This window comes from Tachypleus tridentatus, chromosome 9, assembly GCF_004210375.1.
Source record: "Tachypleus tridentatus isolate NWPU-2018 chromosome 9, ASM421037v1, whole genome shotgun sequence".
NCBI lineage: Eukaryota > Metazoa > Arthropoda > Merostomata > Xiphosura > Limulidae > Tachypleus > Tachypleus tridentatus.
In genome coordinates this window covers 9771323-9795980 of record NC_134833.1, presented here as the reverse complement: position 1 = coordinate 9795980, position 24658 = coordinate 9771323, and the positions used below count along the sequence as shown (strand labels likewise).

The 24658-nt window shown below is 31.1% G+C and overlaps 2 protein-coding genes across 3 annotated transcripts in view; one reads left to right on the top strand and one right to left on the bottom strand.

Annotated features, from left to right (window-relative positions):
• Nucleotides 1-24658, bottom strand: part of LOC143224740 (glutamate receptor ionotropic, NMDA 2A-like) — a 373609-nt gene that overhangs the window by 236856 nt on the left and 112095 nt on the right. The window lies entirely within an intron of this gene.
• The window catches only part of LOC143226923 (glutamate receptor ionotropic, NMDA 2B-like), a 179274-nt gene that overhangs the window by 130672 nt on the left and 23944 nt on the right, over nucleotides 1-24658 (top strand). The window contains exons 6-9 of the mRNA XM_076458483.1: nucleotides 4953-5079; nucleotides 5943-6163; nucleotides 7203-7350; nucleotides 9671-9854. Of these exons, the coding sequence (XP_076314598.1) occupies nucleotides 4953-5079; nucleotides 5943-6163; nucleotides 7203-7350; nucleotides 9671-9854 (680 nt within the window). The remainder of the gene's footprint in view (nucleotides 1-4952; nucleotides 5080-5942; nucleotides 6164-7202; nucleotides 7351-9670; nucleotides 9855-24658) is intronic.

Sequence of the window (24658 nt, the reverse complement as noted above, 5' to 3'; positions counted from 1 at the left end):
ATCAAATTTATATCATGATGTTGATTTTTGGTTTTTCAGAAATTAAAAATAAAACATTTATTTTTCAACAAAATGTCTTTCAAACTTGAAAATATGGTAGGGTAGTCAATCACTGTAAACAGAACCATATTGATGGATAAAGTATTTATACATCATATAACATATATATATATGTATGTGTGCTGTAAACTAGATTCTACAACTAATGCACGTGAATTTTAAAAATATATATTAAACATTTTCTCACAATTTAACAATAAAAGTAACACAGTCTTTTCTTATATATTTGTAAGATACAACTTTGGTTTCTCTGATAAACTTTAAACATTCACTTCTTTGTTCACTGGATTGAACAGGTTATTTCAAATTAACAGTAGAAAAATTTATACTTCACGTGTAGATTTTGTAGTTTTGTTTCCAGATTTCTTACAGATAAAATTCAGAACACCTATGTGATTGGAGCGTTCTTTCTACCAAACACGTTTTTTGGTCACACCTAAGACATAACACTTTGTAGTTTCAATTAAACTAAAACGAGAGAAAGTACCCAATATTCGCAACATTTGACATTCTTTTAGACAGTAAATTAATCGATGAGATGTTGAGCATAGTCAAATGATAGGGTTTGGCCTGAAAACTGTAGTTAGATCTGAAATCGGTCAAGAGATGACGAAAATAGGATGTACTTTAAAACAACAACAACACAGAGCCGTTCTATGAGCCACTATGCCGCGGCTGAAACAGAAGAAAGAAAGATCATTAATGATTTATTAACATATCGAGTGCTTTTCTGAACAGGCACTTCACACGAGACAGTCACACTGTGCAGATAGGTTTCGATTTCGTTTAGGTGAATATAGATACTTTAATAATTATCAAATTTTAAAATGTCCAGATAGGTTTCGGTTTCATTTAGGTAAATAGAGATACTTTAATAAATATAAATTTTAAAATTTCCAGATAGGTTTCGGTTTCGTTTAGGTGAATATAAATACTTTAATAATTATCAAATTTTAAAACGTTCAGATAGGTTTCGGTTTCGTTTAGGTGAATATAGATGCTTTAATAATTATCAAATTTTCAAAGGTATGGGCAGGTTTTGGTTTATTTACTTAGTGTGTTGCACATTAAATCGCACTGCTACTTACGTTCATCAGATCATGAGCAAAACTAAATCTGTAATCTAACCTATTATCAGTTATTTATATTTAATTCATTTTTTTCTGGTTAAAATATACTTACTTAGATAACAACTGAAGATTTCACCAGCAAGAAGTGTAGCAAATTTCACGTACTTAACGCATGATTAATCAATATAGTTCTTTGATAGATTGTTTAGACAGAGTACTCATGATGAAACTTTGTAGAATGGATGACAACTGCCTGTTGTGGAGACACAGTATAGAGGACGACGTTTTGAAAGTCTTCCATCTTTCAAAACGTCGTCTTCTACACTTGTATCTCCACAATAGGCATTGGTGTCAATTCTACAAAGTTTCAACAATCAATACAGGCTCTTCGCTGATAGCGGTGTTTTTGGCCGTAATCCCAATAATATCTCTTAAGGACAGGATAGCTTCGAAAATTTAGATTAGTCCTAATTATACATACTGTGCTAAAATCCAAAATAATCCTCATTATAAAAATATATAATGATAAATATATATATATATAGAAATTAATACTTTAACAGTCAAACAAAATACAAAGGAAGAACTGCTTTAAAAACAGCAAATCCAAATCTGTGATAAATAACATTTTAATTCCCAAAACAGCGTCCCCGCTGGTACAGCGGTAAGTTTATGGATTTACAACGCTAAAATTAGAATTCGATTCCCCTCGGTGGGCTCAGCAGATAGCCCAATGTGGTTTTGCTATAAGAAAACACACACACAAAACAAGCCTAAATAAAAAATAAAATGAAGTTTAAAACACTGTATAAATGAAAAGGAGGGTCGCGGGTTCGAATCCTCGTCACATCAAACATGCTCGTCATTTCAGCCGTGGGGGCGTTATAATGTAACAGTCGATAAACGAGTAGTTCAAGAGTTGGCGGTGGGGGGTGATGACTGCCTGCCTTCCCTCTAATCTTATATTGCTAAATTAGGGATGACTAGCCCTAATAACCCTCGTGTAGCTTTGAGCTAGCGAAATTCAAAAATAAACAAACTTTGTCACCACTAACTACTCTTAATGAAGGAAGGATCAAAGAAGGATCATAGTATAGTTAAGTGAATGATGTGTGGCTTATTCCAGCTGTGAAACAATTTAACTGAATTAATTATGTTTAAGAATAACAACAAAACGTTTATTAAAGTAACATGTACAACTCTATCCTAACATAGAGAGCTAACTCAGACAGAAATGCTGATGTTTAGTAACTGAAACTAGAACGATCGATTAAACTCTTCGCTTTGTAAAATAGGAAGTTCCGGTTTCATAACGTCTTGCATTTTTTATAAGTTCTTCGGAAATATAAAATCAATGGCACTGACTTTCCTTCTGCCAATGTGTCGATAAATCACATTCAATAAAAACCACTTCTTTATATGTACGAACACATAAATCACATTCAATAAAAACCACTTCTTTATATGTACGAACACATAAATCACATTCAATAAAAACCACTTCTTTATATGTACGAACACATAAATCACATTCAATAAAAACCACTTCTTTATATGTACGAACACATAAATCACATTCAATAAAAACCACGTCTTTATATGTACGAACACATAAATCACATTCAATAAAAACCACTTCTTTATATGTACGAACACATAAATCACATTCAATAAAAACCACTTCTTTATATGTACGAACACATAAATCACATTCAATAAAAACCACTTCTTTATATGTACGAACACATAAATCACATTCAATAAAAACCACTTCTTTATATGTACGAACACATAAATCACATTCAATAAAAACCACTTCTTTATATGTACGAACACATAAATCACATTCAATAAAAACCACTTCTTTATATGTACGAACACATAAATCACATTCAATAAAAACCACTTCTTTATATGTACGAACACATAAATCACATTCAATAAAAACCACTTCTTTATATGTACGAACACATAAATCACATTCAATAAAAACCACTTCTTTATATGTACGAACACATAAATCACATTCAATAAAACCACTTTTTTATATGTACGAACACATAAATCACATTCAATAAAAACCACTTCTTTATATGTACGAACACATAAATCACATTCAATAAAAACCACTTCTTTATATGTACGAACACATAAATCACATTCAATAAAAACCACTTCTTTATATGTACGAACACATAAATCACATTCAATAAAAACCACTTCTTTATATGTACGAACACATAAATCACATTCAATAAAAACCACTTCTTTATATGTACGAACACATAAATCACATTCAATAAAAACCACTTCTTTATATGTACGAACACATATTTTCTAAACAATGTGTGTTTGTTCTTTTTGTTATGTTTTTTCCTGCTATTATATGTTGTACATAATTACGTTCCATTTACGCTGTTTTAAAGATCTGTTCCAGACAGCTCTCAATCTTCGAGGTATTTGTTGCGATGAAGCTGGAAACAGCTACATCACCATCATGTATAGTTGAATAAAAAATCTTCACAGCATGTTCTAACAAATATTAACAGTACGTTCTAACAAATCTTAACAGTATTTTCTAACAAATATTAACAGTATGTTCTAACAAATCTTAACAGTACGTTCTAACAAATTTTATCAATGGAGAGAGAAGGCTATATTAAAAATATCCTTGTTTAAATAATTTAATGATAGATAACATTATTTGAATAAGTTAATCATAAATAACATTGTTATAATCAGTTGATGATAAATATCGTGTTAGAACCAGTTGATAATAAATAACATTGTTTGGATCAGGTGATGATAAATAACATTGTTAGGATCAGCTGATGATAAATAACATTGTTTCAATCAGGTGATGATAAATACCATTGTTAGAATCAGTTAATGATAAATAACATTGTTTGAATAAGGGGATGATAAATAACATTGTTTGAATCAGGTGATGATAAATAACATTGTTTGAATTAGGTGATAATAAATAACATTGTTTGAATCAGTTGATGATAAATTACATTGTTTGAATCAGTTGATGATAAATAACATTTTTTGAATCAGTTGATGATAAATAACATTGTTTGAATCAGTTGATGATAAATAACATTGTTTGAATTAGGTGATAATAAATAACATTGTTAGAATCAGTTGATGATAAATAACATTGTTTGAATTAGGTGATAATAAATAACATTGTTAGAACCAGTTGATGTTAAATAACATTGTTTGAATCAGTTGATGAAAAATAACATTGTTAGAATTAGGTGATGATAAATAACAGTTTGTATCAGCTGATGATAAATAACATTGTTTGAATTAGGTGATGATAAATAGCATTGTTTGAATTAGGTGATAATAAATAACATAGTTAGAACCAGTTGATGTTAAATAACATTCTTTGAATTATTTTACAATAAATAACATTGTTTGAATCAGGTGATGATAAATAACATTGTTTAAATCAGGTGATGATAAATAACATTGTTTGAATCAGATGATGATAAATATCATTGTTTTAATCAGGTGATGATAAATAACATTGTTTAAATCAGGTAATCTCAAACAGTATTCAAATCAGATACTGATAAGTACCATGGTTTATACCAGGAAAGGCGGATACGTAGCACTTATTTCTGAACTCTGAGTAACAAGTTATTACTTATCAGAGATATATATTGGAAATATATCAAATAAATGTATGTAGGAGAAGAATAGTCAGTCAGAAAAAGAAACGTCTAGTATAATGTTCCAGGTGAATTATTTTATCTCTTTGTTTGAAAAATACGTGTATTTATGCATATATATATATATATCTTTTCAAAGATATCTTCGCAACGTAAGCATAGCGGCGAGACACGGCCAATCAAAACTGGAATTTAATATTGACGGCACGCTCAAGTACGTGAACCTGGAAGTTGTGAACCTAAACAAAAGAAAAATATGGGAAAAAGTAAGTTCTGTGTATTGCTTTGGTGTTTATCTTGGCAGCAAGGTGGCTACTCCATTATGGTTACACTTCCCAAGGTTAATGAAACATATGTTTCATAATGTATTTTAGGTTATTTTGTTTGGGTGTTTAAAGAACTCGGTATTTATTGAAGTGTGGCTAACGAAACTGTTGTAACTATGTTTTATGTGTAAAGTATGGCTAAAGAAACTGTTGTAACTATGTTTTATGTGTAAAGTGTGGCTAAAGAAACTGTTGTAACTATGTTTTAAGTGTAAAGTGTGGCTAACGAAACTGTTGTAACTATGTTTTAAGTGTAAAGTGTGGCTAACGAAACTGTTGTAACTATGTTTTAAGTGTATAGTGTGGCTAACGAAACTGTTGTAACTATGTTTTAAGTGTAAAGTGTGGCTAACGAAACTGTTGTAACTATGTTTTAAGTGTAAAGTGTGGCTAACGAAACTGTTGTAACTATGTTTTAAGTGTAAAGTGTGGCTAACGAAACTGTTGTAACTATGTTTTATGTGTAAAGTATGGATAATCAAAGTATTGTAACTATGGTTTAGCTTAAAGTGTAAATAATGATATACTTCTGCGTGTTTAATATGTCCTCTTTCTATGAAATATTGTTAATGTATTAGTCTAATCTTTCCAACGTACACATTATATGTGTGAATTTAACAATACCACCAGAAGCTTACAAAGAACAAGTTTCATTGTTATCAGTTTTACTTACCTTACATAATGGATCGTGATAATAGATAAAACTGGTGTCATTATCTGGTTGTCGACGTTAGCTACTTTACCTCTTGTGAACGGTCTACAAAACAAGCAAGAGTGTTAACACGTATTCACTTTGTTCTCAGGTAGGCTCTTGGACAGAACGTGGGCTAGAAATAAAAGACATTGTCTGGCCGGGAGACTCGCCAGTGCCTCCTCCTGGAGTTCCCGAAAAATTCAACTTGAAAATCACATTTCTGGAAGAGCCACCGTATCTTAACATATTTCCAATGGACGTGGAAACCGGAGAGTGCAAAGCTAGTAGATCGGTTCGATGTCGAGTAGTTCCTGAAACCGAACTTGTTGGGTATGACAGTGATATACTGAAACCGAACTTGTTGGGTATGACAGTGATATACTGAAACCGAACTTGTTGGTTATGACAGTGATATACTGAAACCGAACTTGTTGGGTATGAGAGTGATATACTGAAACCGAACTTGTTGGGTATGACAGTGATATACTGAAACCGAACTTGTTGGGTATGACAGTAATATAACAACCAAGATAACTCAAAGTTCAAAAAATAAAGACAAAATAACGATAATAAGGAAGTTAAACTGAACTTGTTCATTTTAATTCCCGTATACACTATGTTTCTCTAATACTAATAAAGAAGATATATTACTCTTGGTTATCTTAATGTCCTTAGAGTCTGTAATGACATTTCATTTTCCAGCTTTTCTTTATGGCCCTCATTTATCGTTTTTCGTAATTCAAAATCAGGTGACGGTTAGGCTTAATTAGAGTTCACCTGTTGGTAATTACAGATAAAAAGTGATTGTTTTATTAATAACTTATTAGCATTAAAAGTAAGAAAAGCTTACTTAGGTTACTTTTCCTCTTAGCTTTAAATGTTTTTACGTCTGATTTTCAAGTAAAAACAGTAAATATGATGTATGACACATTGTTCACCCAGTATATTTTTATTTCATAACAAATTGTTCACCCAGTATATCTTTATTTCATAACAAATTGTTCACCCAGTATATCTTTATTTCATAACAAATTGTTCACCCAGTATATCTTTATTTCATAACAAATTGTTCACCCAGTATATCTTTATTTCATAAAACATTGTTCACCCAGTATATCTTCATTTCATAACAAATTGTTCACCCAGTATATCTTTATTTCATGACAAATTGTTCACCCAGTATATCTTTATTTCTGAAATATTGTTCAACCGGTATATCTTTATTTCATAAAACATTGTTCACCCAGTATATCTTTATTCCAGTAAAATTAATATTCTTTACTGAGACAAACAGGATTTGAGCCAAGTTCCTTGTTCTTGAAATACCATTACTTGGATAATATTTCTCACTCTTCTATGTTTTTCGAAGCGTCAACATGTCAGAGGCACTTCAGGATCCAAATTACTTCAAGTGTTGTTCGGGATTCTGTATTGACTTATTACAGAATTTTGCCACCGATCTCGGGTTCACGTACGATTTGTATCGTGTTGAGGACGGAACTTGGGGAGTTATGAACGTAAGTGTAACAGCGTTTTACGACACTATCAATAATACATGTCTATCAACTTTGTTTGTTTAATATAGCCAAGCTTAATATACTTTCTTTGTGTTTCTGCTTTTTAATGTGCTTTTTATTTCTCTCAGAGATACATATCGATCTAACTGTTTGTTTTGTTTTTGTTAGATTGTCGAAATTTGTCCAACGCCAACATTTTGTTTTTCATGTTTCTAGTCCTAAAATAAATATTTTGCCTCTTAGGTTTCCAATTTCTCAGAGTTCATGTCGCGAGTTTTTCCTAAGTGGTTTCAGAACTCATTGTTATAATAAAAATTGAAATGAGCCAGTTGGTTTAGTATTCTATCCGCTAGAAGGTTCAATGTAAAATAGCACACTAATATACTATAGTGGAGTATAGTTTTCTATCTTCTCTCTCTCTCTATATATATATATATATATAAATATATATATAGATGCAAGTTTATTAGTTATTTTATATACTTGCTGCTTACATCATGTAAATGATTCCTATAAGAACATCGGAAGGTTATTTGTCTACAGTTCTTTATAGTTTATAACTTACTTCAGCACTTTCTTTGAATGTATTTAGATATGTTTATGTTCTGGTAATGTTCTTGTAAGATAAAACACAAAACGTGCACAAGTTTATAGTTCATTAATGTAGTTTAATCTTAATTAATTTCACTGTTCCGTTTATTCTACAGTCTTTGAAAAACAAACATTTCCATCGTTAAGGCGAGAATTCAGGGTTTGATCCCTCATAGGACACCGCGCTGTTATAAAGATAAGATCTTCAGGTGCATAGCTATTTCAACCAACACAACAATATAGGCAGTTGGATAACCAACCATTTTAAAAATCGTTTATTAAAACGTTTCGTTGTGTTTCAACTGTCAATGAATCTCATGAAAAGACCACGACTTCGTTTAATTTTGATTTCGACTTGCGTTTCTGTAAAATACCCTTTTAACATGAGTAAACGTAAATGATTCGCTGACACCTTTAGAACTGAACATTAAATAAGTATATTTCTACGCCATTCAGCAAAACTTGAATGTATTTCATATTTGAAACACTTCGAAACAAAACCTTAAGTTTAATTTCACTGAAAATACATCTTGAACTAAATAAGGAATTATGCTTCTTTATAAAATAGTTAAATTATCAAATTCGTCTCATGTAACAAATCTGATTTTTGTGACGTGAATTGTATGAAACTGATTAATTAATATGGGGATTTTATACGAAATAGGAATACGATTCTTAAATATTCTGGAATAAAAATATATTAGTTTGATAGTATTTTGAAAGTGTAGGAAATTAGTAAACGTTTCGCTAAAATTCAAGAGAATAAATTTAACGTCAGAAGTAATAAGACAACACAGAATGATACAAAACCTGACATACCTGAAACACAGAATGATACAAAACCTGACATACCTGAAACACAGAATGATACAAAACCTGACATACCTGAAACACAGAATGATACAAAACCTGACATACCTGAAACACAGAATGATACAAAACCTGACATACCTGAAATACAGAATGATACAAAACCTGACATTCCTGAAACACAGAATGATACAAAACCTGACATACCTGAAATACAGAATGATACAAAACCTAACATACCTGAAACACAGAATGACTTTTTTTTTAATGTTACAATTGATATCAATTTGCGTCTCTCGCTTGTACTATATCACGTGATAAATTTCAGCTTTCTTTGGAAGGCAGAATAAAACTATTATTTCAGATCAACTGGCAGATCATCTTTTGTATGTTTCTGTTTTTAGAAACATTTCGTTTGAAGATAAACTTCACTTCTTTATTACAACCGAGTTCTTATAAACTTTTCTTATTATTGAAGATAACGTCTTGAAAGATAAAAGTTGACGGTTTTAACTCATTTTTACCTATTCGTACTGATAAAACAAGCCAAGTTTATTCATTAGAGAAACGTCAAAAGTTCTGTTACGCGGCGTAGTTGAATCCATAATCGATTAATCAGTTTCATACTCCGTAGACGGTAAACCCCTTGTTGACACTGAGTTGTCAACCGTCGTGTCACGCTTCATAACTAAGAGTTTTTAACAACTGTTAAACCACTAGATTATTTAATATTTATTATTTACATTATTTATCTTCAAATTCATATACCTCTTGGCACAGAAACTGTTATTTAATCCATTAGGAATTTGTAAGTCGTCTTGCGCGGAAGTCGTGTTGATCGGGTTATAAAGTGAGTTTTAGTTACTTTTCTACCGAAGCGGATGTTCCGCTAAGACCATTCACACTTTTATGTGTTTAGAACGACAGCTGGAATGGCCTGATAGCTGAAATTCTAAGAGGTAAGGCGGACATCGTCGTGACCAGCATCAAGATCAACTCTGAGCGGCAGACGGCTGTAGACTTTACAGTACCGTTCCTGGAGACTGGGATAACGATAGCTGTGGCCAAACGTACTGGAATAATTTCTCCGAAAGCTTTTCTTGGTGAGAGTCAAGCACTAATCTTGTAAGAAGTATTGGAACATGTTTGTTTGTGTGAGTTCTAACTAAGATAAACCATTAACTAGTGTGAGGTAAAGCGTCTTGAGTATCGGGTGTTTTCTTTACCGTTTATGTTAATATTTTGTGGATAAGTTCTCTTGTTGAGCCTTATAATTTTAGAAATTCAAACCAAAGATAAACACTATTCCTGTATTGGATGCACTGCCACTAATGTTCGGAATTACACTCTCCCGTATTTCGCGAACAGAATGTATCACACACACACTATTCCTGTATTGGATGCACTGGCGCTAATGTTCTGAATTACACTCTCCCGTATTTCGCGAACAGAATGTATCACACACATTTGACTAGTTCTAATCCTAACATGAGAACACTTTACGTAAATACCTTAAAAGTAACTCCTCCCATTCGAATACTAATTATTCACAAATTTAAATATTTGCCGCCATGAACGCTACTTTTCTTATCCATTATCACAATTTACGCAAGTAAAGTGGCCAAGCAGTGACGTTATGTTTCCACCAGCCAATCACAATTCTAATAGTCTTCATACCAGGACAAGGAAGATAAGAACTCGCCTCTATATGGAAATAAGTATTTTAATCCAAAAGCAGTGTCAAACATTTCACCGACTTTATGTTATCCTACAAGTGCCTCCAGTTATTAAGTCCCCTTTATTTAACTAAACATAAATACTGGTGTTGTTAGGTTCAATAAACATTGTGTAGGCTAATTGCTTGTGTAAACAACAGGTCATCTTAACATTAATTTATTAATAGTTAAACTGACATTTGAAGTTAGAGACGTTTCGATTCAACAGCGACTATTTAACAGTTACAAAATTAAATACCAGCAATAGGGCAGTGGGGAAATATCTGTGTTCAGTTCTGATCCCATATAACACCCCGAGTGTATGCTATTTTATTGAATTTAACCGAACTTGGCACTCACAACTACAGGGTGACATAAAGGATGGTGTTCCGGTGTGGCTCACCCTAGGTCCTCATGTCTTCCCAGAGGATACATCAGCTTGTTATCAACAAACATAAAGGATATAAACTTTAAACAGTTATTTAACAACAATAAATATGGAAGAAGATACTAATTAGTCACAATAAACACGTCATCACTCCTGCCAACAATATGGCCACAACAGACACTTAATCACTCCTTCCAACAATATGGCAACAATAGATACTTAATCACTCCTTCCAACAATATGGCAACAATAGATACTTAATCACTCCTTCCAACAATATGGCAACAATAGATACTTAATCACTCCTTCCAACAATATGGCCACAGTAAACACGTAATCACTCCTGCCAACAATATGGCAACAATAGATACTTAATCACTCCTTCCAACAATATGGCAACAATAGATACTTAATCACTCCTTCCAACAATATGGCCACAGTAAACACCTAATGACTCCTTCCAACAATATGGCAACAATAGATACTTAATCACTCCTTCCAACAATATGGCAACAATAGATACTTAATCACTCCTTCCAACAATATGGCCACAGTAAACACGTAATCACTCCTGCCAACAATATGGCTACAATAGACACGTCATCACTCCTGCTAACAGTATAGCTAACAAATTATTTGAAATATACATTATGTGAGAATTTTATATTAAAAGCTAGGATTTAATCAAAAACTAAATCCTTAACGTATGAACATTGTGTGAACTTTATTATATTGATAACTAAAGTTTATTGGTTCTAATAATTAATGGTCTGAACTGTATGAAACAAATACTCTGATATTAACCTAAATAGAGAACAGGTTCTCTATCGTCGATTCATTGAATATCAAAAAACAGTTATTTGATTTAAAGGTAAATAGATATAAATCTTAATTATACAACTTTTCCTATTGGTAAATAATAATAATAAAAAAATCTTTCGTCAACAACAACGTAAGTCTAGTCACTTTTCATCAGTAAACACATGTTTCTATAACATCACTATTCATCAAAATGACCTTTATTTAATAATAAACATCGTCACAGGCCAACTATTCCTATTACTTGACAACGCACTTGGGGGAATTTTTCCAGATGTCTTCCAGCGAGTACAAGGAATACCTAGAGAAGGTAATGTCAGTCTCCAAGACGAAAGATTTATATTTCAAGTGTTTCCACGCGTAAGAAACCTTCATGGAAATTACTATAAAAAAAGTTCTACCCATTAGTCGCACACTTAAGAACAAGAATGTCTTGGACCAATCTTGAGTTCTGTGAGCCAGCGGTAACTTACTACAAGGTTATACTGACAGATTACTGTCTTTACGATATTTATCACGATTTGTCATCAGAACACCCTCTATAAACTCACTTTAAACTTTTTTAAGGAAAAACTAATATATAATCTCTGGACCTCAAACATTTTTAAATATTATAACCTCTTGTTAATGATAGAGAAGCGTTCTTTCGTTTCTATGTCTTAACCTTATACGTAAGATAGAATAGAAAACGTTGGTTTCCATCCTTAATAAACTAATCTATCGTTAAGTAATTTAGGCTTAAATATAAGACTCGAACTATTCTCCCATTTTGTAAACATTCTTCAGTGTTTAAATTAGTTTTCCTATAAATTGTGTAAATGTACTACTTCTCTTAAAAATTATATAATCCTTCACACTTTCAGTAGTTATAGGCTTAAATCAAGAATATTTACATAAATACCCTACAATGTTTTTAATTAAGTCTACAACTTGTTTGTTTGTTTCTGAATTTCGCACAAAGCTACTCGAGGGCTATCTGCGCTAGCCGTCCCTAATTTAGCAGTGTAAGACTAGAGGGAAGGCAGCTAGTCATCACCACCCACCGCCAACTCTTGGGCTACTCTTTTACCAACGAATAGTGGGATTGACCGTCACATTATAACGCCCCCACGGCTGAAAGGGCGAGCACGTTTTGTGCGACCGGTATTTGAACCCGCGACCCTCAGATTACAAGTCGAGTGCCTTAACCACCTGGTCATGCCGGGCCCAAGTCTACAACTAACGGGGACTTTATTTTAATAGTTTAGTGACCTTTTTTTTTTTTAATATATATATATATATTCACTGGGGAAAGACCCTTAGGACTATCTTTATCAGATATGCCGTGTCTGTCTGGTTCTCGTAATAAATCAGTTTTCTCCAACTTATATTGAAATAATTCAGTGCACTAGGTAGGTATCTCCGTTGTTCTTTCTCTGTTTGAGTATTTATACAAAAAACCGGAGGAATTATTTCTAGGGACTTTAAACGTTTGCATTGTTTGTAGTTTGGTTTGTACTAACTTTTGTGTTATGTTTACTTATGCTGGGGCTGCATAGTCAGTTACAGGTCTTATGTATATTTTGTAGATTTTTAACATGTTGTCCGTTGTAGCTCCACTGTATTTACCAGTTAGACTCCGACCACAGTTTATTCTTTGTCATGTTTTCGTTCTAGTATTATTTAAGTGGTTTATCCATGTTAATTTTGAGTCAAAAGTTAGTCCGAGAAAACTGGCTAATGCACGAGTTTGAAGAAGTGTTCCGTTCATGTATAACTCAGGTTGTTGTTGTTTTGTTAATTTTGTGAAAACCACAAGTTAGGTTTTTGTTATGTTTATTTTAATTCTATATTTTTGGTAGTATTCACTTATTCTATTTAGTTGTGGTTGTTGGTGTTGTGGCACTTTTCCAGACTGCAACGTCATCAGTATCCATGATCTGGATCGTTCATGATGACGAGGATAGAGTTAACCACCCCTCCCTGAGGGACACCTGCCTCTGAAGTAAATAACTCTGAGAAGGTTCCCTCAGTATTTTTTCTACATTTTCTGTTTTCCAAAAACTTTGAGAGCCAGAGAATAATCTCACGCGGTACTTCTATTTTTGTCACTCGGAACCGGAAACTATTGTGCCATACAGTGTCGAAAGAATTCTCAATATCAAGAAATCATGCGACATTGCATTCTTTATCAATAAAGGTATCTACTATTGATTCAGTTAGTCTGACTAAGAGATCGGTTGTTTGTCTGAATCCATTCTGTACTTCAGGTAACTTTGATAATATTTCTAGTAATGTGGAAAGTCTGTTGTTGATTCGTTACAGAATTTCGCCTATGCATCTGGCAGGACTGATCGGTCGATAGCTATCTGGTTCGTTGGTTGGCTTTCCTTCTTTCTGGAACATTAATACGTTGGCAAGCTTGCAAGAAGCTGGGATATATTCAGATATTAGTGATAGATGGAAGATTGCTGTTAGGTGTTCAAATAATTTTGAAGTGCCTTTCTTAACAAGGTTAACTTTTATGCCATCTTCTGTCTGAACTTTGTTTTTTTTATCTTTCTTCTTGTTTCTCTGAGTCCTTGTTCTGTTTTTTTTGTTAACCTCGAATTTGTGGAGTCATTTATTATGTTGATGTTTGTGTAATTTAGGTTAACTGAGAAACATTGTTTAAACAATTCTATATTATATGTTATGTGGTTATTTACTTTATTATAAAAAACTGTATTCATGTCTGGATCATAATGTGTTTTAAACTTAATTTGAAAATATGGTTTAAAGGCTTCTGTTTTTTCAACATCACTGTGTTATGGTGTTATTGGAATCTTCTTGTATTGTCTCAGTTCGTGAGTTTTTTTAGGATCTGCTTTTTTTTTCACTTAATTGGCAGCAGAAATTGTCCCGTTTTTGTTGTTTTAATAATTGATGTTCTCATTTTATTTATTATTTGTATTTATTTATTATTTATTTGTTTTTATTTTTCCAAACTTTGTTTATTGTTCGGTAGTGTTTTCTGAACAGATCTCGTCAGGTACGTTCTAAACACATATAGTTTTACATGTGTTTTCTGAACAGACCTCGTCAAGTACGTTCTAAACACATATAGTTTTACATATGTTTTCTGAACAGACCTCGTCAAGTACGTTCTAAACACATATAGTTTTACATATGTTTTCTGTTACCTAATAAAAGGCATAACAAATTAATTACATTTTAAAGTTGGGGAGACGCATTTTTTTGTCCACCTCTGTATGTTTGAAAGACGTCGAGACGATATGGAAACGCATCAGAAATAATTGATTGTAGGTTTTAGACACCTAGAGATACATACCTAAAGTGGGGGAATTTCTCTTATTATACTACATTTAATAAAAAAAATCAGGTCAACGGAAATGGATATCTAAATACAATGATTATTTTCTACTTATCTGTATCTCAGCTGTCGAAAACACGAATGAGCTGAACCTCCCATGAAACAAATCCAAAATCAATATAAAATCACTCCTTCTGTGACGCACTTGAAAATATGAATCCTTATTTTAAACTGTTTTCTTTTAAGATGCCTGATAGATGATGTTTGTGATAGGTTGTGAAAGTCAAAGGAAACTGTAATTCATCAACACAATTTAAACGAGTCATAAACCTCAGATATATTATTCCAGAATTACAAGCAACATATACATTTGAAATTGTTATTTACATTACATATGTATCTTTTTTCCATATTTAATAACGTTAATATCCGCTTGGACAAAGGAAATGTTTATCTTGATGTGTAAGCTCGTTGATATAACAAGTTTCTTTCTCGGAGTCACCCGTTGGGTTAGCTAAAGTCCGAAGTTCGACTCCCGGCAACTAGCCCATTGACTGAAACAACATAATTGCATGTAGGTTTGTCTCCAACCTAGTAGTGTTTACTTAAAATTAAGTACCAAGTCAAAATGGGTTATCTATGCTCTGTCTACCAAGGGCATCGATACACGGTTCCTAGCGATATGAGTCAAAATGATATACACTATACCACTGGGAGGTACCTAGTAATGTTAACAATAAATACACTTAACAAAACTATTAAAACTTATTGTTAAGCAGAATATACGGAAAAAGTATACAACTGTTCAGAAAGCAAGAATAAATTAATGTGTGTGTGTAATAATTAAACAGATAAGTGAAGATAAACAGTAAACAAATTTTGTCTTAAAATTAAGTCGCCTAAGCTGCGAGGAAAGCCAACGATACTTGTTGGTGTACAATCGTTTAAGCAATACTTGTTATTGTAAAATCAATTAAAGAATACCTGTAGAATCTTTTAAACAATATTAGTCATTGCAAAATCTACTAAACACTACTTCTTAGTGTAGAAACTTTTAAACAATTCATATTATTGTAGAATATTTTAAACAATACTCGTTAGTGTAGAATCTTTTAAACAATACTAGCCACTGTAGAAACTATTAAACAATCTTTCTTTGTGTAGAATCTTTTCAACAATATTAGTCATTGTAGAATCTACGAAACAATACCCGTTGGTATATAATCTTTTCAACAATATTCGTCATTGTACAACCTACTAAACAATATTTCTTAATGTAGAAAAATTTTAACGATACTTGTTTCTCATTAAGTAATTAAACAAAACTTGTTATTGTATAATCTACTAAACAATACTTGGTATTGTATAATCTACTAAACAATGCTTGTCAGTGTAGAATCTTTTAAACAATACAGTCAAACATCGATATAAGGCGCTAGTTGGGGTCCAAAAAATTCGACCGTGTTGTATCTGATTGCGCCTTATACCGATTTGATTATATTTTTTTTGACCCTCGGGGTGAGCGATAATGCAAAATTTACGCGTTTTGTAGTGAAATAAAGAAAAACAAACAAAACTACTTACATCAATGATATAACATTTTTTTTATTTATTTTTATTTATTAAACTCAATTTTAAGACTTAAATTAAATGTAAAAAGCAGAATTCTAAAGAAATTTATCGAATTCATTACTTTGATGGGGGCTGATATTCTAAAAGTAGTTCCGTCAGAGCAATCATGTGATCGTTTTTACGATTAGACGCTGATTAAAATTAGTTCAATTTTAAAAGTTAATAGATATAGTAATTAATTTTGATAATTTATTTACTAATTATTAAAATCTAAGTACAAACTGAAGTCAAATAATTACCAGATAAAAAAATGTCATGGCAAAGTTTAAAATACGAATTCAGTACTGAAACAAATACGGATTTTTCAAAAAATTTAATAACAATAAAATGGCGTGAAAACCATACAAAAAGATTGAAGTGGATTTGGTTTTTGATTTTTGATCAGATTAACCGGCTGATTACATTAAGCAGTGGTAATATTAAGCGGCGGCCTCTGTAGAAACCCCAAAAAATTTGGGGCCTATGACCCCATCGCGCCCAACTGATTATCGCGCTTTATCGATGCGTTTTATATCGATGTTACCTGTACTTGTTTCTCATTAAGTAATTAAACAATACTTGGTATTGTATAATCTACTAAACAATGCTTGTTATTGTATAATCAACTGAACAATGCTTGTCAATGTAGAATCTTTTAAACAATATTTGTCAGTGTAGGATCTTTTCAACGATGATTGTCAATGTTCTATACTTGTCTTTATAGAATCTATTATACAATAATCGTCAGTGTAGAATGTATTAAACAATACTCTCAGTGTACAAGATTTAAAAAAATACTTGTTAATGTAGAAACTATTAAACAATAATTGTCAGTATTGGATCTTTTAAACAATTCTTGTCAGCGAAAAAGCTTCTCAACAATATTTCTCAGGGTAAAATATTTTAAAGAATATTTGTCAGTATAGAATGTAATGTACAATTCTTATCAATGTAGAATCTACTAAACTATGCTTGTTGGTGCAGAATCTATTGAACAATAATTCTCATTATGGAATCATTTAAATAATACTTTTTAGTGTATAATATATTAAGCTATACTTGTCAGTGTAAGATCCTTTAAAATATTTGTTAGTGAAGAATCTTTTAAACAATACTCGTCAGTGTAGAATATAATAAACAATATGTTAGTTTAGAATCTTCTAACCGACAATTCTTAGTGTAAAATCTTTTAAATAACACTTGTTAGTATAAATTCCACTAAACAATACTGCTGAGTGTTGAGTACTTGTTAGTTTAAAATCTGTTAAACAGTATTTGTCAATCTAGAATGTACTAAACAATACATGTCAGTGTAGAATTTTTTACACAAGACTCGTTAGTGTAGAAACGTTTAAACAACACTTGTAAGTGAAGAACCTTATAAACAGTACTTCTCAGTTTAGAATCTACTCACCTAAACTTGTTACTGTAGAATCTGTTAAACACTATTTGTTAGTACAGAATCTAATTAACATATCTTGTTTGTGTAGAATCTACTATACAATACTTGCCAGTGTAAAAAGTTTTAAACGATGCTTGTTTATGTAAAATCTCTTAAACAAACCTATTTAGTGTAGGATTCACTAAACAGTACTTGTCAGTTTAGAATATTTAAAAAATATTTCTTATTGTAGATTCTTTTAAACAATACTTGTTATTGAAGAATCTTTAAAAAATACTTCTTAGTGAAGAATACTTGCTTGTGTAAAATCTATTAAACAATACTTGTTAGTGAAGAATCCACAAAACAATAATCATCACTGTAGAATGTACTAAACAAGACTTGTCAGAGTAGAAATTACTGAACAATAATTTTTAGTGTACAATCCTTTAAACTATACTTGTCAGTGTAGAATGTACTGCACAGTACTTGTTAGTGTACAATCTACTAGACTATACTTCTCATTATAGAATTATTTAAACGATATTTCTCAGTGTAGAATCCTTTAAACTATACCTGCCAGTATAGAATATACTAAACTCTTCTTGACACTGTAAAATCCTTTAAACAATATTTAATAGTAGATAATCTTATAAACAATAATCGTCAGGGTAGCATGTACTAAAGAATACTTCTCAATTTAGAATCTACTAAACAATACGTGTCAGTATAGAATGTATTACACAATAATCGTCAGTGTAGAACGTACTAAACAATACTTGTTAGTGTAGAATGTACTAAACAATAATTGTCAGTGTAAAATCCATTGAACTATATTTCTAGTAAGGAATCGTTAAACAATAACTGTCAGTGTAAAATCCTTTAAACAGTATATGTAGTCTAGAATCTTTTAAACAATAATTGTCGGTATAAATGCACTAAACAATATTTGTCAAAGTAGAATCTACTAGAAAATACTTATCAGTATAAATCCTTTAAACAATATATTTTAAAGTGCAGATGGTAATAAACTATACTTATGAGTGTAAAATCCTTTAAAATACTTTATAGTGTATAATATACAAAACTATACTTGTCAGTTTAAAATCCTTTAAAAATATTTGATAGTGAAGAGCCTACTAAACGGTACTTGTCATTATAGAATCTATTATTCAATAATCGTTAGTATAGAATATATTATACAATCATCGTCAGTGTAGCATGTATTAAACAATACTCTCAGTGTACATTTTTTTTAAATACTTGTTAGTGTAGAAACTTTTAAACAATAATTGTCAATATTGAATCTTTTAAACTACTCTTGTCAGCATAGAATCTTCTGAACAATATATCTCGGTGTAAATTATTTTAAAGAATACTTGTTAATGTAGAATCTTTTAAACAATACTAGTCATTTTAGAATCCTTTAAACAATACTTGACAGTGTAGAATCTTCTAATCAATAACTGTCAGTGTAGAACCCTTTAAACAGTACATGTCAGTGTAGAATATTTTAAACAACACTTATGAGTACAGAATTTTTAAATAATACTTATTAGTGTACAATCTTTTAAACAGTCCTTGTTTATGTAGAATCTATTAAACAGTACTTGTTAGTGTAGATTCTACTAAACAATACTTGTCAGTGTAGAACTTACTAAACAATTGTCATAGTAAAATGTACAAAACAATGCTTGTCAGTGTAGAATCTACTAAGCAATAAATTTCAGATTAGAATCCTTTATACAATACTTGACAATGTAGAATGCACTAAACAATAGTTGTTAGTGTAGAATCTGCTAAACTATACCTCTCAGTGTAGAAACATCTGACACATATTTGTTAGTGAAGAAACTTTCAAACAATAATCGGCAGTGTTGAATGTAATAAACAATACTTGTCAGTTTTTAACCTTTTAAACAATACTTATTACTATAAATTATTTGACGCGATACTTTCTAGGGTACAATCATTTAAACAAATACTTGTTTGCGTAAAGTTCATTAAACAATACTTGTTAGTCTATAATCTACTAAAGAATGCTTGTCAGTGTAGAATCTTTTCAACAATACCTGTCAATGCAAAATCTCTTAAAATACTTCTTAGTGCAGAATTTTTTAAACTATTTTTGTTAGTGTTGAATCTTTTGACCAATACGCCTTAGTGTAGACCATATTATACAATACTTGAAGGAGTAGAATCAACTAGACTATACTTGTTCTTGTGAAATCGTTTAACCAATACTTATTAGTGTAAAATATATTAAACAATACTTGATAGTGCAGAATGTACTAAACTATACTTGTTACTATAGAATTTATCAAACTAAACTTAACAGTGTAAAATCCTTTAAACAATTTTGTTATTGAAGAATCTTTTAAACAAAACTTGTCACTATAAAATCTACTATGCAATTCTTATTAATGTAGAATCTACTATACAATAATTCTCATTGTAGAATCATTTAAATAATATTTGTTTGTGTAAAATCTATTAAACAATACTTGTTAGTGTAGAATGTACTAAACAATATTTGTCAATATAGAATGTTCTAAATAATACTTCTTAGGGTAGAATATACTAATCTATTTTTTCGATGTAGTATCCTTCAAACAATATTTATTAGTACATAATCTTTTAAACAATAATCGTCACTGTAGAATGTACGAAACAATAGTTATCATTATAGAATCTACTACAGAATGTTTTGTAGAATGTACAAAGCAATACGTGTGAATATAGAATCTATTATACAATAATCGTCAGTGTAGAATGTACTAAACAATACTTCTCAGTGTAGTATGTACTAAACAGTAACTGTCAGTGTAAAAACTACTAAACAATAATCGTCAGTGTAGAATGTACTGAACAATACTTCTCAGTGTAGTATGTACTAAACAGTAACTGTCAGTGTACAAACAACTAAACAATAATCGTCAGTGTAGAATGTACTGAAAAATAGTTCTTAGCGTAGAGTCTGTTAATCTATACTTTTCAGTGCAAAATCCTTTAAATATTATTCCTAATATGGAATCATTTAAACAATACTTGTTAATGTATAATTTTATACACAAACTTCTAGTGTAGAATATACTAATCAATACTTGTCAAAGTAGAATTCTTTAAACAATACTTCTTACTGTAGGATCACTAAACAATACTTCTGAGTGTCGAATACTTGTTAGGGTAAAATCTTTTAAACAATAATCGTCAGTGTAGAATGTACTAAACAAAACTTGTTAGTGTAGAATCTCTTAAAATACTTCTCAGTGTAGAATCCTTTAAACAATACTTGTTAGTGTAAAGTCTTCTCAACAATATTTGTCATTCTAAAATATTTTAAAGAATACTTGTCTGTGTATAATATTTCAAACACTACTTGTCAGTTTAGAATCTACTAAACTATACTTTTTGGTGTAGAATCAGTTAAACAATACATTTTAGTGTAGTATCTATTAAATAAAACATGTTACTCTAGAATCCTTTAAACAATACTTGTTAGTCTACAATCTCTTAAACAATACTTGTGGGATCTACTAAATAATACTTGTTAGTCTACAATCTTTTAAATAATACTTGTCAGTGTAGGATCTATTAAACAATACTTGTTAGTCTACAATCTTTTAAATAATACTTGTTAGTCTACAATCTTTTAAATAATACTTGTCAGTGTAGGATCTATTAAACAATACTTGTTAGTCTACAATCTCTTAAACAATACTTGTGGAATCTACTAAATAATACTTGTTAGTCTACAATCTTTTAAATAATACTTGTCAGTGTAGGATCTATTAAACAATACTTGTTAGTCTACAATCTCTTAAACAATACTTGTTGGATCTACTAAATAATACTTGTTAGTCTACAATCTTTTAAATAATATTTGTCAGTGTAGGATCTACTAAATACCACTTGTTAGTCTAAAATTTTTTAAATAATACTTGTCAGTGTATGATCTACTATATCATACTTGTTAGTCTACAATCTTTTAAATAACACTTGTCAGTGTAGGATCCACTAAACAATACTTGTTTGTCTACAATCTTTTAAATAATACTTGTCAGTGCAGGATCTACTAAATACTATTTGTTAGTCTAAAATCTTTTAAATAACACTTGTCAGTGTAGTATCTACTAAACAATACTTGTTAGTCTACAATCTTTTAAATAATACTTGTCAGTGTAGGATCTACTAAATAATACTTGTTAATCTACAACTACAATCTTTTAAATAATACTTGTCAGTGTAGGATCTACTAAATAATACTTGTTAGTCTACAATCTTTCAAATAATACTTGTCAGTGTAGGATTTACTAAATAATACTTGTTAGTCTACAATCTTTTAAATAATACTTGTCAGTGTAGGATCTACTAAATAATACTTGTTAGTCTACAATCTTTCAAATAATACTTGTCAGTGTAGGATCTACTAAATACTACTTGTTAGTCTAAAATCTTTTAAATAATACTTGTCAGTGTAGGATCTACTAAATAATACTTGTTAGTCTACAATCTTTCAAATAATACTTGTCAGTGTAGGATCTACTAAATACTACTTGTTAGTCTAAAATCTTTAAATAATACTTGTCAGTGTAGGATCTACTAAATAATACTTGTTAGTCTACAATCTTTCAAATAATACTTGTCAGTGTAGGATCTACTAAATAATACTTGTTAGTGTGTTATCTATTAAACAATACTTGTTAGTATAGAATTTTTTTAAACAGTTCTTGTTATTGTAAATTCTGTTATATAATACTTTTTAGTGTAGAATGAAACACTCTTTGTTTCGATAGTTTCTTTCGCCCTAAATTTGGATAAGTTTGGTAATGTTACCTCTGTAAAACGTATATTTATTATATACACATATATTACATATAACCTGCACACCCATATACACGCACTTTAAACACAATTATATATACGTCAACTAATCCTCCAGCATGACCAGCTGATAAGGCGCTCAACTCGTAATAGGAGGTTCGCGGGTTTGAATCTTTGTCAAAAGAAATATGCGCGTTTTGGGGCGTTATAAAGTCATGGGCAATCCTACTATTCGTTGGTAAAATAGTTACCCCACAGTTTGCGGTGGGTGGGAATACTAGCTGCCTGGCCTCTAGTCTTTCATTTCGAAATTAGGGATGGCTAGCGCGGATAGCCCTTGTGTAGCTTTGCGCGAACTTTGAAACAAACAAACAAGTTGTGAGGTTGACGTGTTTCTGTTTATGATGCTACAGTTCATTAGTTGGAAGTTAACTGTCTAGTTTCTTTATGTATCATGTGGGTTGTATAGTGGTAGAAAGGTGGATTTCCATGTTTGACGTGTGTGCTCGCCATGATTCAGATTATCTCAGTCTATAGTTGAGGTGTTGAACGTCTTGTATATCAGTGTGATGATTTGAAATCTTTACTTGTAAGGTCTGAGTCCGATTTTACGAAAGTTTTACATTCTGGCGTATAATTCTGGGGAGCCGAGAGAGGCCCAGGATATTTTTAGTGAAACATGATACCTAAAAAATTAGTGGAGAGGACTTGTGCCCTAGTTTCGTTTTTAATATCTGAAATAGTTTAATATTTCATTGAGTTTCGTGTGGAATATAAAAATTTGAGTTTTCTTCGTGTTGAGTTCGACTCGCTATTTATTCCAGCTCCGTATACTCACTTATAACGCTAAAATCAGAAGTTCGATTTCCTCCCCTTGGTTACATCATTTATACCAATGTGAGTTTAACAAAGACGAACAAGTATATATTCCGCCATTTTATATTTACATATTTTAGCTTTTGATCATAACTGTTACGGTGTGAAGCACATTAATCACTGAATTTTGTTTAATCAAAAAATATTTAAATATTATACAAATAATTTTAACTTGTAGGAATTCATCACACAGCATTATTATATTTTATCTGTTATATTCAACATCCATTGTTTATTTTAACCAACTTTTCTATCATACACAAGAATTGAAAAGCACGAGCGCTAGACAGTCATCTTGATTTTGAATGAATTCAGGCGCACGGTATGAACGTGAGAGAATGTATACACTAGTAATTCCACACATATTTCACGTAAATAAAAGATGTTTATTTTGATTTTATCGCTTTGTTTATGATTCTACTTAAAGTTATCTGACTCGTGTAAATAATGTGTACTTGTGGTAATATATTATTTTACGATTTCACCTCGTTTTTCTTGCTTCTTAGAAACGATTGAAAGTCTGGTGAGTCGACGTTTTACGTTTCTGAAATTACACGCTGTTCGGTTTCAGGTTTTAAGTTCCTTTAAAGTTCATTAACGCACGATCGGACTGAGCGTGTGTTTTTTACCGTTTTACCTCGTTCTTTCCGAGTTCTTGATTCAACGTACTGTTTTCTTGTTGTTTTACGGAACAAAATAAATGTGTTAGGAATCAGTGATCATAAAACTAGCACGAGTGCTGAAGAGGGCGCTAAAACTTAAAAACAAATATTGTGATTAAGTATTTTTCAGCCATTGCGAGAATAAAAAAGCCAATTTTAATTAATATGCTTAGAGTGTGCAATTTTATATGAAATTATCAAAAATAAATAAGCCTTACTTTTGTTTCACTTGCAATAAAGTGTGGAACAAATAATAATTAGCGTAACTTCTATTACGTTAAAGTCGGGAAAGGCGACAACAAAAAACAACACTATTAGGCCTACTTAACATTAAGCAAA